At 45.1% G+C, this 18,764-nt stretch overlaps 1 protein-coding gene across 3 annotated transcripts in view; it reads left to right on the top strand.

The window, feature by feature from the left end:
* Window positions 1-18,764, top strand: part of LOC135031779 (uncharacterized) — a 935,328-nt gene that overhangs the window by 422,277 nt on the left and 494,287 nt on the right. For all 3 annotated transcript variants that reach the window (XM_063954034.1, XM_063954035.1, XM_063954033.1), the window contains exons 13-16: window positions 1,049-1,164; window positions 3,127-3,158; window positions 13,573-13,670; window positions 13,794-13,971. In XM_063954034.1, coding sequence (XP_063810104.1) covers window positions 1,049-1,164; window positions 3,127-3,158; window positions 13,573-13,670; window positions 13,794-13,971 — 424 coding nt within the window. The remainder of the gene's footprint in view (window positions 1-1,048; window positions 1,165-3,126; window positions 3,159-13,572; window positions 13,671-13,793; window positions 13,972-18,764) is intronic.

Here is an 18,764-nt window from a genome sequence, read left to right as displayed (position 1 = left end):
GAATCGCTTATCTCGCCAACAGTAATAGTTTTGGAATGAATGCGTTCTGCAGCTACTTGGGTCTATCCCATTAGCTCTTTTTTTTCTCACTGGCAGGAGGCAGACCTTTAGCTGTAAACTAGACTTGGTACATAAAGAGCCCTGTTTCTTAACTCTGCTCTGTCTTAAAGGGGTGTACACACGGTAGAGATGTGGGCTGAGCGATCTAGCACAGACCGCTCAGCATACATCTCTCCCCCCACTCAGCACTCAGCGGTGAAGTAAGCGACCTGACTAGACATGGCATGCATGCAAAATCTAGAGCCGGCGATAGCGACGCGTGGGGCCGTGCATCGCTGTCGCCGGCACCCTACACACGGAGCGATGTGTGCTTAATTTCTAAGCAATCTAGTCAGATTGCTTAGAAATTAAGTAAAAATACACCCCCTTAAGACACAACATGCTACATAATGCAGTGGCTATAATCTAGCAAAGGACAACTGTGAAATCAGACTGATCCTTCATATTAGGAATTGTACAAATCACCAATATCTAGTATAGATTGGTGATTTGTCCTCCTGATTCTGTACTGTAAGCATTGGCATTGGCCGCAACTCCAGCCAGGACAAGTGTACTGTAACTTTAAATCCATTTTCTAATAGAGGTTATCCGTCACTGCTTATACATAATTCATCCTTTTTGAGAGAGGTTTCGTTTGTGTCTCTACACCGGTCCATATATTATCCTCATTTTCTTAATATTTGTTCAGTCTGATTAATTATAGTTTTTGTGAAAAAGGATTGTGACTTTAATAATCACAATTGTTTTTACAGGTGCTTCGCTACATGCACAGTAATTTGAGAGTATACACATCATTTTTATTTCCATTATAATTAATTTAGAAATTTACAAAAAATTGCCGTTTGTTTGATAGTACCAGCATTAGGAAAATTGTCATTTAAGTTAGTTCCCAGGGGCATTATACTGTGTTGGCCGAAATGTACCACTGATACCACAGAAGGTATTTTTCATGAATTATTCATATTCAATTTTTACAACTTTTTTATAGATATTGTTGAGTGATGGATATCACTTACTAACAGCTGATATACAGAGGGCCTGGATACATTTACAACAAGGAGGATTACTTGCAGATATCCCTGGCATGAATCAACTGAATGCAAGGTAATACAATTCTGGACCTTTACATAAATACATACATATATTAATTAATAAATAAATAAATACAATGATTATTATTTATTTAATATTATTCATAAAGGGACAAAATATTATGTAGTGTTGTGCCATTGAAGGAATTATGCTCAAATAATTTTAATTTGTTTATGATCCTTTTAACGTACACTACTGTCAAAAGTTTTAGAACACCCCCATTTTTCTAATTTGTATTGAAATTTATGTGGTCTAATTTACAGTGTACGTCCTCTTCCCAGCGTGTATAAACCCAGAATTTGAAAGGCCAATGCTCTTAATAGCAAACATGGGGTGTTTTGTTATTAAAAGCATATATCTTTTCAATTATGGGCTTATATACGCCTGGAAGTGGTAACTTTTACAAGCCGACGCTTAGTAAACAGATTACACACTGAGAAACCATCCTTTCTCTTACTCAGCGGTGTACAAAAACCCTGCATGAGGAACCAAAAATGTCAAGTCTTTCAGTGTTCAATACTCCACTGCAGTGGTTTCCAAACTTTTTGAATCACGGCACCCTAGAATATCAGAATTTTTTTCACGGCACCCCTAGGCCAAAAATTTCTTATTGAGAAATTTAGAAATAAATATTACATTAAGTAGATCACGTTTATATGTCATCCTTAGGGTCAGTTGTGTGGTAAGGTACAAGATTTGCTTCTGTTTGCCCACATATTTTATGACTGGCAGCCACCAGCACTGGTTTTGCCTATTATATTGACCATGAATAATTTGAATTGGTCCTGGACCACCAACCCAGGGCACCCCTGCAAGTGTCCCGAGGCACCCCAGGGAGCCACGGCGCACAGTTTGGGAACCTCTGCTCCTCTGAGCTGCAGGGCCCAGACAAACCACATTTTCATTGCTGCAGAACAGCTGTAAATTCTTAATTCATTACATGTTCCCTGAATAATGTAATTTTTATGACTATGACATTAACATTATTTTGTAGTATTTGCTAACCTAAACAGTTTTTAGCCTCTAGCTTGCTTTTGTGCTTGTTCAGGTTATTCACTGGACTTGAATTGCTTACATTTCAATAACAAATGGAAAAATGCAGATGTTCTAAAACTTTTGACAGGTAGTGTATTTGGAAAGTATGGTGTGCGGACCAACCACACTTGGAATTTGTATATTTTGAGCTTGTGACTGTCTTCTCTTCTCTTTGTCCATTCCTCAGTAAACACCATACCAACAGTGAAGTATAGGAGTGGCAGCATCATTAAAACCACTTTATGTTAGTGGGTACTGGGCATCTTGCTAAAATTGAAAATATACTTTTAGAGCCTACTGGTTCTCAATAAAACTACTGTCTGGAACAATCTGAGTATGTGTCACTTGTAGTACAGACAAATCGGATGTTGTTTGTCTTGTAGTACAGACAAATTGACTTTTTATGGACTTGAATGCTGCATGGCACTGTATTTATGGGGATGCAGTCAATATACCGGCTATTGGGATCCTGGCGTTCAGGAGGCCGACGCCGGAATCCCGACAGCCAGTGAAATACTGACGTCTGGGAACCCGACAAATGCTCTGTATTCCCACTTGGTCGGTAGGTCTACGCTACCAACTAAGTGGGAATAGAACCTGTGGCCAGCGAAACGAGCCACCAGGCCCGATGCGTGGCGAGCGCAGCAAGCCCACGGGAGGACTCGCTGCCGGGATTCTGGTAGACGGGAAGCCGCTGTTGGTATAGTGACAGCCAGCATCACGTCTGCTGAGATTTCTTATGTATCCTGTATTTATGTATATGTATATGTATTTTGCTGCTTTTATTAACTATTTTTATTTTGGATAAAAATTAAAAAAGACGTTTGAGTTATCATAAGTAATTAAATTTGTAATTCCGTCAGGAATAGTGCTTAAAGCAGTGTGCATCAAAAAAAAATTAATTATTAAAACAAACTAATTAGTGCTTTTTATGTGCAGGCAAGTCCGTGATCTGTCTCCTAGGCTCCAAGGTATGTAATGTCTGATGCAAATACTGAAACACAATGTTCCTCTGTTTTCAACATTGTAAATTATGAAAATCCATAAACAAAAACCATAATATGTGTTGTCTTGATATATAGATGTGTTGCCTTGGTATATAATGTGCCTTTCAGCATTTAACTTTTTGCTGTAAATGGCTTTATCAAATATATTGGTATTTTTCATTTCTCTTACGTCCTAGAGGATGCTGGGGACTCCGTAAGGACCATGGGGTATAGACGGGCTCCGCAGGAGATAGGGCACCTAAAAAGAACTTTGACTATGGGTGTGCACTGGCTCCTCCCTCTATGTCCCGCCTCCAGACCTCAGTTAGATCTTGTGCCCAGAGGAGAATGGGTGCACTGCAGAGAGCTCTCCAGAGTTTTCTGTGGAAAAAGAATTTTGTTAGGTTTTTTATTTTCAGGGAGTCCTGTTGGCAACAGGCTCCCTGCATCGTGGGATCGAGGAGAGAGAAGCAGAGCTGGCTTGTTAAGTTGGGCACTGCTTCTAAGGCTACTGGACACCATTAGCTCCAGAGGGAGTCGGAACACAGGTCTCACCTGGGGTTCGTCCCGGAGCCGCGCCGCCGTCCTCCTCACAGATGCCGAAGATAGAAGCCGGGTGAGTATGAGAAAGCAAAGAAGACATCAGGCGGCAGAAGACATCAGATCTTCATGAGGTAAGTGCGCAGCGGTAAGCTGCGCGCCATTGCTCCCAGTCACACACACACACACAAGCAGGCACTGAAGGGTGCAGGGCGCAGGGGGGGGCGCCCTGGGCAGCAATATTCCTCATATTTGGCATTAATAAGCATGGATTAGGCTGTGGCACAGTAAATCCGGTAACCCCCGCCATTTTTCTATAGAAAGTTGATGGGACCGAAGCCCGCCGTCGGGTGGGCGGGGCTTGATCCTCAGCACTAATCAACGCCATTTTCTCCACAGAGACTGCACGAGGAAACGCTGGCTCCCTGTTCTCTCCCCTGCTGAGCTTCACAGGCTGGAAAAAAGAGGAGGGGGGCACTTTGGCGACGCAGTGAGTGGAGATTACAATTCTATACATATAACAGCGCTATCTGGTCATATATTCCAGTGTTTTTAAGCGCTGGGTGTGTGCTGGCATACTCTCTCTCTCTGTCTCTCCTAAGGGCCTGGTTGGGGTTTTGTCCCCTTATAGGTAACTCCCTGTGTGTGTGGGGTGTCGGTACGTGTGTGTCGACATGTCTGAGGCGGAAGGCTTCTCCAAGGAGGAGGTGGAGCAAATGAGTGGTGTGTCCCCGTCGGTTGTGCCGACTCCAGATTGGATGGACATGTGGCATACGTTGCATGCAAGTGTGGCATCTTTACATAAAAGGCTTGATAAGGCTGGTTTAGGGGGGACATCAGGCGGTCAATCCTCAGATTGGACCGACTCACAGGGCCCGTCGGGGTCTCAAAAGCGTCCCTTAACACAAGACACTACTACCGACACGGATTCTGATTCCAGTGTCGACTATGACGAAGTAAAATTGCACCCTAGGGTGACTAAAACCATTTAGTGTATGATTGTGGCAATAAGGGATGTGTTGCATATTGTGGATGAACCCTCGGTCCCCGACACAAGGGTACACATGTTTAAGGAAAAGAAACAGATTATTAATTTTCCCACATCTCATGAATTAAATGAGTTCTTTGAAAAAGCTTGGGAGACTCCGGATAAGAGACCGTAGATCCCCAAAAGAATTTTTATGGCATACCCCTTCCCTAAGCAGGACAGGGAGATTTGGGAATCACCCCCCACTGTGGACAAGGCCCTGACGCGCTTGTCCAAGAAAGTGGCGCTACCGTCTCCTGACACAGCGGCCCTTAAGGACCCTGCAGATCGCAGGCAAGAATCTACCTTAAAGGGTATTTATTCTCATACGGGTGCTGTGTTAAGACCGACGATTGCGTCGGCATGGGTGTGTAGCGCAATTGCAGCTTGGACAGATGAGCTGACAGATCAATTTGATACTATGGATAAGGATACTGTATTCCTAACTCTAGCCCATATAAAAGACGCAGTCTTATTTATGAGGGATGCTCAAAGGGACATTGGTTTGCTAGCGTCTAGGGCCAATGCCATGTCTATTTCAGCGAGAAGATCCTTATGGACTCGCCAATGGACGGGTGATGCGGATTCCAAAAATCATATGGAAGTACTACCCTATAAGGGTGATGTATTGTTTGGGGATGGGCTGACGGACCTGGTTTCCACAGCTACAGCAGGTAAATCAAATTTTTTACCATATATTCCCCAACAGCAAAAGAAAGCAACACCCTATCAGATGCAGTCCTTTCGGTCGCACAAGTCCAAAAGAGGTCGGGGATCCTCTTTCCTCGCCAGAGGTAAGGGCAGAGGCAAGAGAGCACCTGCTTTGTCAGGTGCCCAGGAACAAAAGTCCTCCCCGGCTGCTCCAAAACCCACAGCATGACGCTGGGACTCCCATGAGGGAGTCCGCACCGGTGGGGGCACGTCTTTGACTTTTCAGTCAGGCCTGGGTCAGTTCGGACCTGAATCCCTGGGTGTTGGAAATAGTTTCCCAGGGTTACAAATTGGAATTCGAGGAGGTGCCCCCGCGCCGATTTTTCAAATCGGCCCTACCAGCTTCCACATCGGAAAGGGATGTAGTGTTAGCTGCAATTCAAACGCTGTGTATACAGCAAGTGATAATCAAGGTTCCCCTGCACCAGCAGGGAAGAGGTTACTATTCAACCCTATTTGTGGTCCCGAAACCGGACGGTACGGTCAGACCGATTTTGAATCTGAAATCCCTAAACCTGTACATAAAAAGATTCAAATTCAAAATGGAATCTCTCAGAGCAATAATAGCCAACATGGAGGAGGGTGAGTTTATGGTGTCTCTGGACATAAAGGATGCGTACCTTCATGTCCCCATATATGCCCCCCATCAGGAATACCTGAGATTCGCTGTACAGGATTGTCATTACCAATTTCAGACGTTGCCGTTTGGACTTTCCACGGCCCCGAGGATTTTCACCAAGATAATGGCGGAAATGATGGTGGTCCTGCGCAAGCATGGAGTCACAATTATCCCATACTTGGACGATCTCCTGATAAAAGCGAGATCAAGAGAGAAATTGCTGAGCAGTGTGGCGCTCTCTCTGAGAGTGCTCCAGCAACACGGTTGGATTCTAAATTTACCGAAGTCACAGTTGATCCCGACAACTCGACTACCGTTCCTAGATATGATACTGGATACGGAACAAATGAAGGTCTTCCTCCCAATAGAGAAAGCCCAAGACATCCAGAACATGGTCAGAGACCTGCTAAAACCGAAAAGGGTGTCAGTTCACCAATGCACTCGAGTTCTGGGGAAAAAGGTGGCGGCCTACGAGGCCATTCCCTTCGGAAGGTTCCATGCAAGGACTTTTCAATGTGACCTTCTGGACAAGTGGTCCGGGTCCCATCTGCATTTACATCGGAAAATAACTCTGTCCCCAGGAACCAGAGTGTCCCTCCTGTGGTGGTTGCAAAGTGCTCACCTGCTGGAGGGTCGCCGGTTTGGGATTCAGGACTGGATCCTGGTTACCACGGACGCGAGCCTCCGAGGATGGGGAGCGGTCACACAGGGAAAGACTTTCCAGGGTCTTTGGTCAGAACAGGAGTCCTGTCTACACATCAATGTGTTGGAACTCAGGGCCATTTGCAACGGCCTTCGACAAGCGGAGAGTTTTCTTCGAAACCTTCCGGTTCTGATTCAATCAGACAATGTCACAGCAGTGGCTCATGTGAACCGCCAAGGCGGGACAAGAAGCAGAGTCGCGATGGCGGAAGCCACAAGGATCCTTCGCTGGGCGGAAAATCATGTAAGCGCTCTGTCGGCTGTCTTCATTCCGGGAGTGGACAACTGGGAAGCAGACTTCCTCAGCAGACACGATCTCCATCCAGGAGAGTGGGGACTTCATCAAGAAGTCTTTGCAGACGTAACACGTCTTTGGGGAACTCCTCAAATAGACATGATGGCGTCACGCCTCAACAAAAAACTTCGGAGGTATTGCGCCAGGTCTCGGGACCCTCAGGCAGTAGCAGTAGACGCACTGGTAACACCGTGGGTGTTCGAATCGGTCTATGTGTTCCCTCCTCTTCCTCTCATCACGAAAGTGTTGAGGATCATAAGACGAAGAAGAGTACAGACGATACTCGTTGTCCCAGACTGGCCTCGAAGGGCTTGGTACTCGGAACTACAAGAGATGCTCACAGGAGACCCCTGGCCTCTTCCTCTGAGGGAAGACCTTTTGCAGCAGGGGCCCTGTGTATTTCAAGACTTACCGCGGTTACGTTTGACGGCATGGCGGTTGAACGCCGAATCCTAGCAAAAAAGGGGATTCCGGAAGAGGTCATCCCTACTTTAATAAAGGCTAGGAAGGAGGTAACGATAAAACATTATCACCGTATCTGGCGTAAGTATGTGTCTTGGTGTGAGACCAAGAATGCACCTACGGAAGATTTTCATTTGGGTCGTCTTCTCAATTTCCTACAGACAGGAGTGGATATGGGCCTGAAATTAGGCTCGGTTAAGGTACAGATTTCGGCCCTCTCGATTTTCTTTCAGAAGGAATTGCCTTCTCTTCCAGAAGTCCAGACATTCGTAAAGGGAGTGCTGCACATCCAGCCCCCTTTTGTGCCTCCAGTGGCTCCATGGGACCTGAACATGGTGTTGCAGTTCCTAAAATCACACTGGTTTTAACCGCTTAACAAGGTTGAGTTGAAATTTCTTACCTGGAAGGTGGTAATGTTGTTGGCCTTAGCATCAGCTAGGCGAGTGTCAGAATTGGCGGCTCTATCACACAAGAGCCCCTACTTGATTTTTCATGTGGATCGAGCTGAATTGAGGACACGTCGGCAATTTTTGCCTAAAGTGGTTTCGTCGTTCCATATGAATCAACCTATAGTGGTGCCTGTGGCTACCGGTGACCTGGAGGATTCCAGATCCCTGGACGTAGTCAGGGCCTTAAAAATGTATGTAGCCAGGACGGCTAGAATTAGGAAAACAGAGGCTCTGTTTGTCCTGTATGCGGCCAATAAGATTGGCGCTCCTGTTTCAAAGCAGACTATTGCTCGCTGGATCTGTAATACGATTCAGCAGGCTCACTCTATGGCTGGATTGCCGGTACCAAATTCGGTTGAGGCCCATTCCACTAGGAAGGTGGGCTCTTCTTGGGCGGCTGCCCGAGGCGTCTCGGCTTTACAACTTTGCCGAGCGGCGACTTGGTCGGGGTCAAACACTTTTGCTAAATTCTACAAGTTTGATACCCTGGCTGATGAGGACCTAGCGTTTGCTCAGTCGGTGCTGCAGAGTCGTCCGCACTCTCCCGCCCGATTGGATGCTTTGGTAAACCCCATGGTCCTTACGGAGTCCCCAGCATCCTCTAGGACGTAAGAGAAAATAAGATTTTAAACCTACCGGTAAATCTATTTCTCCTAGTCCGTAGAGGATGCTGGGCGCCCGTCCCAGTGCGGAAACTCTGCAAGACTTGTATATAGTTGTTGCTTACATAAGGGTTATGTTACAGTTGACATCGGTCTTGGACCGTTACTGTTGTTTTTTGTTCATACTGTTAACTGGTTATGTATGTTCCAGGTTACATGGTATGATTGGTGTGGGCTGGTATGAATCTTGCCCTTGGATTGCTAAATCCTGCCTTGTATTGTCCATCTCCTCTGGGCACAGTTCTCTAACTGAGGTCTGGAGGAGGGGCATAGAGGGAGGAGCCAGTGCACACCCATAGTCAAAGTTCTTTTTAGGTGCCCTATCTCCTGCGGAGCCCGTCTATACCCCATGGTCCTTACGGAGTCCCCAGCATCCTCTACGGACTAGGAGAAATAGATTTACCGGTAGGTTTAAAATCTTATTATTACCATGACTTCCTGGTTTATGGAAGAAAAAAAAATCTAGCTTTTACAGCAAATCATCCAGGCGATAATGATAAAAAATGTAAATCATCATAATATATATATTTTGGTGATCGATATCACAGCACACAGGATCCCAATAGTCAGAATACTGGCAATGGCATCCCAAAGTTCCAAATCCTGACGCACTGTGGTAAGTATTTTAATCCTAACCCTAACCTCTCCCACAGTCTTACCCTAACCGTCCCCCACCACAACCTAACCCTAAAACTAATCCTAGCCCTAACCCTAACTCCAGTATTTACCCTTGGGATCCTGAGCGCCAGATATTAACTACATCCCTGATATATATCTGAGTGAAAGCCATTTATTGAAAAATATGCTATCAGTATATAACACATATATTACATATATATGGTATATATTGTATATTTTTTCCCTTGTATTTCCCCTTTCGCCCACCTGCACTTTTCTTCCCTGTAGGGTCATCATGGAAACTCTCAGCTTGAATGCCTCTATTAGGGGTGTCCAAAAAATGATATTAGTCCTGAAGCCTATTGGTCCTGAAGTCTTGATAATGGTGTAGGAGCTCAGGGGTGATCACTACAGGGCCATAACCAAGTGGTGCCTCCACCAAGCAGAAAAAGAGCAATATGCATTTTGGCAAAACCATGTTGCACTGTATATGGGACAGTTATAAAATATGCAGAGAGATTGGAAGAGGTGTGCCCTAATTTAATTCTAAATTTCAATATAAAAACAAAAGTACTCAGTATATGTTTGTTACTTGTAAAAAGCAGCCAGTATTCATTGCATGCATAACTAAACATATATATATAAAGAAAGAAAGAAAGAAAGAAAGAAAGAAAGAAAGAAAGAAAGAAAGAAAGAAAGAAAGAAAGAAAGAAAGAAAGAAAGAAAGAAAGAAAGAAAGAAAGAAAGAAAAAAAATACAAGCATTTGCACCACCTTACACTGCAACATGGTTGTTCTATCAACAAATTACTTTTTTTATTTGTTCCTAACTCTGAATCAGGCCATGAATAAATAAAAGAGACTCAATCAACAGGATAAAAAAAAAAATTCAGATAAAAGTCCATCAAAGCAAAAATCGTGTTACCCATCCAAACTATCCAAGCACTCTACCCTCTTCTGTATTAATCAAACATCATTTAGGGATATTAATATAAAACAAAAAAACATGAACAGGCTCTGAAAAAAAAAAGTGCACTCTGATGCCCACACTAGTAGGGAGTGCATCTCCTATGGTTTCAGGAAATGGGAGGGGTCAACCTTCCCAATCAAAGTTACATGGGTTATATACATTTTTCACCATTGTTTGGTACATAGGGGCCCTTGCAAATGCTTGCCTTTGGGCCTACAAAAAAAAAACTATCTCATAATTGATTTGCTAAGTAAAGGGAGTCAACCAGGTGTATAAATATATATTTATTTTCTTGAACAAGAGGCATGGCACCCCCTTCTCCCTTAAGTGACCCTAAGTACTAGTGCTTAAAGCCTGGGATGGTTAACAGGGGAGGGTCACAAATTCCAGCAAAAGCCATTACAAGCACAAGGCTGTGAAAGAAAAACAAGGGTAATATAAACTTACACTATAAATAATCGCAAGATCCTTCTGAATGGATCAATCTTGAAGTGTCCACAATCCACAAGACAATGCATTGGAATTTCCCTTTTAAATACTCTTGAGCATGCAATAAAAACATACTGAGAAAAATACTGATTAAGAACTTTAACCACCAGGTGGTAATTCAGGGTATCGCTTTTTGTGACTGACATTCAGGAATACTGTATATAGGACAAGTGCAGGATGATAGCGTTGCTAGAAAGTGTCTCTCCTTCACTAACTCAGAGTCCATTTTCAAGATGTAGACCTTGGTGTAAAGGGTTATGGCTTGTTTGGTTGACAGTTATTATATCGACTTGCATCAGGTCGGCATGAGAATTTTGACATTCATGTCTACACGGATGATGTGTCAACATGATAAACAGTTGACAAACCATCCACTGTTCTAGTGGTGTCTTCCCTTTTCCCAGCAGCTGCTCCAGTGTCTCCTTCCGGTAGCGGTAGTCCTGTGATGCAAAGTTACGGCACTGGCACCTGAGGAGCGGCATTCTCCTTATACCTAACCTTGATAATCCCCCTAACTATAACCCTCCCTCCCCCACACACACACAGCTTAACCCTCCCAGCAGCAACTAACTCTAACAGTCAGCATTCTGAGAATGTCGACATTGTGCCTGTCGCCGGGCAGAAGCATGTTGACATCTGACATCTTGACATTGTGTTGTCGACATCATGTGGTAACTGTTGATCATGTGACTGGATCCCAATATGGGAGCATGCTAATTTCAAAAGACTCTGAGTCCCAATGTGCTAGGTTGCTGAATGCCTGTCCTAAACTAATGCCCAGCTTGAGCATAAGGCCTTATTTTATATTTGGACAGGTTGCTGAACATAAAGGTCGCAGTTGTGTCTTTGTCTTTATGCTAATACCGCTACAAAGTTCTTCCATGGTGTAGGTCCATGATTCTGAATGTGCAAGGAGTGAGACGTCCAATGTCAGCATCCGTAAATGCTGAAATACCTCTTGGTGCGTCTTTAGACTCACCATCAGTCGCACCATCAAATCTTGCACCAGTGCTCTAGCAGGTGCAGTTTCTCCATCTGAGTATGGCCTTTTGTGTGTGAGTGGTTCAATGCCTTTGTACGCAGCCACTTTCTGTGACAAGCCTGCAACACACATATGACACTCCCATAGAATGCAACATCTTTGTGCGTCTTATTAGCCACCCTGCTGTTTCCTCCCACTCACCAACCAGAAACGCCCCTTATATTTCTGCTACTGTACGTCCAAAGAGTGCGACTCTATACATACAAAATCTGGACACATGCGCGGTAGAACTTAGATGCATGTTCAAATGAAAAACATTCCTCCACTGCTTCTGATATCGTTGCTGAGATCGACTCAAAATCAGGCCCATAATCCTATGGCTAAGTTGACTTTGGTGATTGCTCAGACCCAATTCTCTTGGGTAGACTACACATGCATGCACCTATGAATACATGGGCTGTTCACACTGTAATTAATACTCTTTAATATTCATAGCTGTCTAGAAAATGTCTTACTTATGCATATAGGACAATAAAGGTGCATATAGCAGAACCTATACAGCTGAAACACATAGATAAATATACTGCAATTACTGTCGTTTCTGTATATACTAAAATGAAGCATTATTTATATACATTGTACAATACGGATTCAGTATGATATCCCGGCTGTCAGGATCCTGGCGGTCAGGAATCCCGACAGTCGGATACCGTTGGCGAGCGCAGTGTGTCCCCTCGCGGGCTCGCTGTGCTCACCACACTTCAGGCCTGGTGGCCACAGGGTTATATTCCCCCTTGGGTGGTGGCATAGACCACCACCCGAGTGGGGATTTCAGGCGGCAGGCGGGATTGCGACTGCTGGTATTTCATTGGGTGTCGGAATTCCGGCATCGGCATCCTGATTGCTGGGAACCCGGCAGCATGCAACTTGAATGCCTCCCATACAATACAACTAAAGCACAATAAATAATACAATTTGCAAGAACAACAAATACAATTATTGCAAAAAGAAAACAACATGTGTTTAGAAGTCAAAACATCTATGTTAAGTTTTTTACCACACATACTAATGATAATACTTGGCAGAACACCAAACAGTCTGATTCTGTGAGAGTCAAGGTCGAAATTGCAGCTTAGCTTTGTCACAGAGACAAGTATCATCGTTCTAAACTTATAATAGTAAATGGATCACTTGTTTAACTACATCATGTTCAATTTAACTCTTACATTGTAATTAACTCTTACAGCTGTGTACTTAGGACTCTATTCAGCATCAGTTGCAGTTTTGCTAAATTAGCAAAACTGCAACTGCTATGATCGCATTCTGGGGGCCGCCCAGCATGCTAATGGTGGCCATCAATTGCGATCGCTTCGCTGATTAAGGGAAGTCTCCCGCCTACGCAGCCTTTCTCAGTCACAGCGGCCCCCCTGAAAACGGCCCCAGCCCACAACACCACGTCACCACCCCACGAATGCCTCTGCTTGTCAATCAGGTAGAGGCGTTCACATTACTGAGATGTGATCGCACCTCCCAGCATGTTTACCCGCAGTACGGCTCCTGTGCATACGCACTGGGCGGAAAATCATCTGAAAAATCGGCGGGAAATTATCAGTTTGCAATCGCAATAAGGTCTTTAGTGAACATCCCCATAGAACTCCCATTATATTTAGTTGAGTGTTGACGCTTGCAAGATGCCAAAATTTATTTTTGTTCAGATTAGGACTGATTGCTTTGCTGTTTACATTCCCGGAAATGGAAGCATTTACTAAGCATTGTTGACTTGCCTAAAACACAGTTTGATGTTGACGTCTGGGGCCTTATAGTACGTTTAAAAAATAATTTGAATTTACCATTGTTTTCATGTGTTTCTACAGATAGGAATTCAAGGGATGTCAGAAAACTCTTGTCTTTTGGTGTAAAGGATATTGTGTTGAAAATCATGTCAACAGAGAATACTGATAAATCTTCAAGTGTAAGTAATCTTAAGTATTTGATATGTAAGAAAAATGAAACATAAAAAATAACATTTAAGATTGTATTTATATCTAGTGGTTAAATGTTTCTTTTCACAAAAAAAAATTCTTTCTTTCAATAGACTTGGTTAAGAGATTTTGATCCCATGGCTGTGGCACTAACATTTTCTATACATTATGGAGGCATGAATTTACATTCCAAGACAAGCTTTTCTAAACCAGTTCTTTTGGAAAATGTCAGGAAGAATGAAGCCACAACAAAGCCACAAAAAAGGAATTTGTTTCTTATGCAGTTTAATGGTAAGCCGTTTTAAATATAAAATTTGGTCTTATACGTGGGTGATTCAATAAATAAGTTAACAAGACCTCTCAATGCATAAATGTATTCAGCTTGTACATATTATATATATATATATATATATATATATATATATAAAATCAATAGATCATTTTTCTACATAGTCCCCATACTTGTCTAAGCATTTGTACCAAGGGAACACCATGTCATCTATTCCAGCATAGGAGAAATCAGTGTCACGCGCCTGAAACCAAGACATCACAGCTTGCTGAACTTCGCCATCGGTTGCAAATGAAATGTTCTGTTCATCAGCAATATAACTAACTCAAATGCATCTGTCCTCCTGAATAAGACCTTCAATGCAGCACAAAATAGTCATCTGTGGTGGACGTGCTTGACCGGCTAGATCGCTGCTCATCTTGAAAGTCTGTCCTGCCGTTATAAAAGGCAATGCCCCAAACCTGTTTGTTTCTATGACGTTATCACCATTTACCTGGACAAGTTGGCTATGAATTTCAGCTGCTGATGTGCCTTTAGATGCAGAAATCTGATCATAGTAGGCACCTCAATGTTTGACTATGTCAGGGCCAAAAATAGGATTTTTGTCACCCGGGTCAAGTTGGTAATTTGAGGCGCATGGTGAGTAAAAGTCACCAACGCTCTTCTGATTCCATAGCTGAAGTGTTCCGAACTTTCACTGACATTATTGTAAGCACAAAAACTGTGCGGCAGGAGCTAAATGGAAGGAGTTGGCCGAGCAGCTGCATGTAAGCCTCACATCATCCAGTCCAGCGCCAAGCGTCGAATGGGGTGGTGTAAAGCATACCGACACTAGATTGTGGAGCAGTGGAAACATGTTGTGTTGAGTGATGGATCACGCTTCTCTGTTTTGGTAGTCAGATGGGCGAGTCTGGGTTTGGCGGATGCCGGGAGAACATTACCTGCCTGACTGCATTATGCCAACAGTGAAGTTTGGTGGAGGAGGGATAATGGTATGGGGCTCATTTTCAGGGTTTGGGCTAGGCCCATTATCTCCAGTGAAGGGCAATCTTAATGCTTCAGCATACCAAGACATTTTAGACAATGCTGTGCTTCCAGCTTTGTGGCAGCAGTTTGTGTGGAAGACCCTTTTCCCTTACGTCCTAGAGGATGCTGGGGACTCCGTAAGGCCCATGGGGTATAGACGGGCTCCGGCAGGAGATAGGGCACCTAAAAATAACTTTGACTATGGGTGTGCACTGGCTCCTCCCTCTATGCCCCTCCTCCAGACCTCAGTTAGATCTTGTGCCCAGAGGAGAATGGGTGCACTGCAGAGAGCTCTCCAGAGTTTTCTGTGGAAAAAGAATTTTGTTTCTTGTTTTTTTATTTTCAGGGAGTCCTGTTGGCAACAGGCTCCCTGCATCGTGGGACCGAGGAGAGAGAAGCAGAGCTGGCTTGTTAAGTTCGGCACTGCTTCTAAGGCTACTGGACACCATTAGCTCCAGAGGGAGTCGGAACACAGGTCTCACCTGGGGTTCGTCCCGGAGCCGCGCCGCCGTCCTCCTCACAGATGCCGAAGATAGAAGCCGGGTGAGTATGAGAAGGCAAAGAAGACATCAGATCTTTACCGCTGCGCGCCATTGCTCCCAGTCACACACACACAAGCAGGCACTGAAGGGTGCAGGGCGCAGGGGGGGGGGTGCCCTGGGCAGCAATATTCCTCATATGTGGCATCTTTACATAAAAGGCTTGATAAGGCTGGTTTAGGGGGGACATCAGGCGGTCAACCCTCAGATTGGACCGACTCACACGGCCCGTCGGGGTCTCAAAAGCGTCCCTTAACACAAGACACTACTACCGACACGGATTCTGATTCCAGTGTCGACTATGACGAAGTAAAATTGCACCCTAGGGTGACTAAAACCATTCAGTGTATGATTGTGGCAATAAGGGATGTGTTGCATATTGTGGATGAACCCTCGGTCCCCGACACAAGGGTACACATGTTTAAGGAAAAGAAACAGATTATTAATTTTCCCACATCGCATGAATTAAATGAGTTCTTTGAAAAAGCTTGGGAGACTCCGGATAAGAGACAGCAGATCCCCAAAAGAATTTATATGGCATACCCCTTCCCTAAGCAGGACAGGGAAATTTGGGAATCACCCCCACTGTGGACAAGGCCCTGACGCGCTTGTCCAAAAAAGTGGCGCTACCGTCTCCTGACACAGCGGCCCTTAAGGACCCTGCAGATCGCAGGCAAGAAACTACCTTAAAGGGTATTTATTCTCATACGGGTGCTGTGTTAACTTAAGACCGACGATTGCGTCGGCATGGGTGTGTAGCGCAATTGCAGCTTGGACAGATGAGCTGACAGATCAATTTGATACTATGGATAAGGATACTATATTCCTAACTCTAGCCCATATAAAAGATGCAGTCTTATTTATGAGGGATGCTCAAAGGGACATTGGATTGCTAGCTTCTAGGGCCAATGCCATGTCTATCTCAGCGAGAAGATCCTTATGGACTCGCCAATGGACGGGTGATGCGGATTCCAAAAAACATATGGAAGTGCTACCCTATAAGGGTGATGTATTGTTTGGGGATGGGCTGACGGACCTGGTTTCCACAGCTACAGCAGGTAAATCAAATTTTTTACCATATATTCCCCAACAGCAAAAGAAAGCAACACCCTATCAGATGCAGTCCTTTCGGTCGCACAAGTCCAAAAGAGGTCGGGGATCCTCTTTCCTCGCCAGAGGTAAGGGCAGAGGCAAGAGAGCACCTGCTTCGGCAGGTGCCCAGGAACAAAAGTCCTCCCCGGCTGCTCCAAAACCCACAGCATGACGCTGGGACTCCCCTGAGGGAGTCCGCACCGGTGGGGGCACGTCTTCGACTTTTCAGTCAGGTCTGGGTCAGTTTGGACCTGAATCCCTGGGTGTTGGAAATAGTTTCCCAGGGTTACAAATTGGAATTCGAGGAGGTGCCCCTTCGCCGATTTTTCATATCGGCCCTACCAGCTTCCACATCGGAAAGGGATGTAGTGTTAGCTGCAATTCAAACGCTGTGTATACAGCAAGTGATAATCAAGGTTCCCCTGCACCAGCAGGGAAGAGGTTACTATTCAACCCTATTTGTGGTCCCGAAACCGGACAGTACGGTCAGACCGATTTTGAATCTGAAATCCCTAAACCTGTACATAAAAAGATTCAAATTCAAAATGGAATCTCTCAGAGCAATAATAGCCAACATGGAGGAGGGGAAGTTTATGGTGTCTCTGGACATAAAGGATGCGTACCTTCATGTCCCCATATATGCTCCCATCAGGAATACCTGAGATTCGCTGTACAGGATTGTCATTACCAATTTCAGACGTTGCCGTTTGGACTTTCCACGGCCTCGAGGATTTTCACCAAGATAGTGACGGAAATGATGGTGGTCCTGCGCAAGCATGGAGTCACAATTATCCCATACTTGGACGATCTCCTGATAAAAGCGAGATCAAGAGAGAAATTGCTGAGCAGTGTGGCGCTCTCTCTGAGAGTGCTCCAGCAACACGGTTGGATTCTAAATCTACCAAAGTCACAGTTGATTCCGACAACTCGACTACCGTTCCTAGGTATGATACTGGATACGGAACAAATGAAGGTCTTCCTCCCAATAGAGAAAGCCCAGGACATTCAGAACATGGTCAGAGACCTGCTAAAACCGAAAAGGGTGTCAGTTCACCAATGCACTCGAGTTCTGGGGAAAATGGTGGCGGCCTACGAGGCCATTCCCTTCGGAAGGTTCCATGCAAGGACTTTTCAATGGGACCTTCTGGACAAGTGGTCCGGGTCCCATCTGCATTTACATCGGAAAATAACTCTGTCCCCAGGAACCAGGGTGTCCCTCCTGTGGTGGTTGCAAAGTGCTCACCTGCTGGAGGGTCGCCGGTTCGGGATTCAGGACTGGATCCTGGTTACCACGGACGCGAGCCTCCGAGGATGGGGAGCGGTCACACAGGGAAAGACTTTTCAGGGTCTTTGGTCAGACCAGGAGTCCTGTCTACACATCAATGTGTTGGAACTCAGGGCCATTTACAACGGCCTTCGACAAGCGGAGAGTTTTCTTCGAAACCTATCGGTTCTGATTCAATCAGACAATGTCACAGCAGTGGCTCATGTGAACCGCCAAAGCGGGACAAGAAGCAGGGTCGCGATGGCGGAAGCCACAAGGATACTTCGCTGGGCGGAAAATCATGTAAGCGCTCTGTCGGCTGTCTTCATTCCGGGAGTGGACAACTGGGAAGCAGACTTCCTCAGCAGACACGACCTCCATCCAGGAGAGTGAGGACTTCATCAAGAAGTCTTTGCAGACGTAACACGTCTTTGGGGAACTCCTCAAATAGACATGATGGCGTCACGCCTCAACAAAAAACTTCGGAGGTATTGCGCCAGGTCTCGGGACCCTCAGGCAGTAGCAGTAGACGCACTGGTAACACCGTGGGTGTTCGAATCGGTCTATGTGTTTCCTCCTCTTCCTCTCATCACGAAAGTGTTGAGGATCATAAGACGAAGAAGAGTACAGGCGATACTCGTTGTCCCAGACTGGCCTCGAAGGGCCTGGTACTCGGATTTACAAGAGATGCTCACAGGAGCCCCTGGCCTCTTCCTATGAGGAAAGACCTGTTGCAGCAGGGGCCCTGTGTATTTCAGGACTTACCGCGGTTACGTTTGACAGCATGGCGGTTGAACGCCGAATCCTAGCAAAAAAGGGGATTCCGGAAGAAGTCATCCCTACTTTAATAAAGGCTAGGAAGGAGGTGACGATA

Source organism: Pseudophryne corroboree, chromosome 2 (genome assembly GCF_028390025.1).
Source record: "Pseudophryne corroboree isolate aPseCor3 chromosome 2, aPseCor3.hap2, whole genome shotgun sequence".
Lineage (NCBI taxonomy): Eukaryota > Metazoa > Chordata > Amphibia > Anura > Myobatrachidae > Pseudophryne > Pseudophryne corroboree.
Note: the sequence above shows the minus strand (reverse complement) of the source record. Positions and strands in the feature narration are given on the sequence as shown.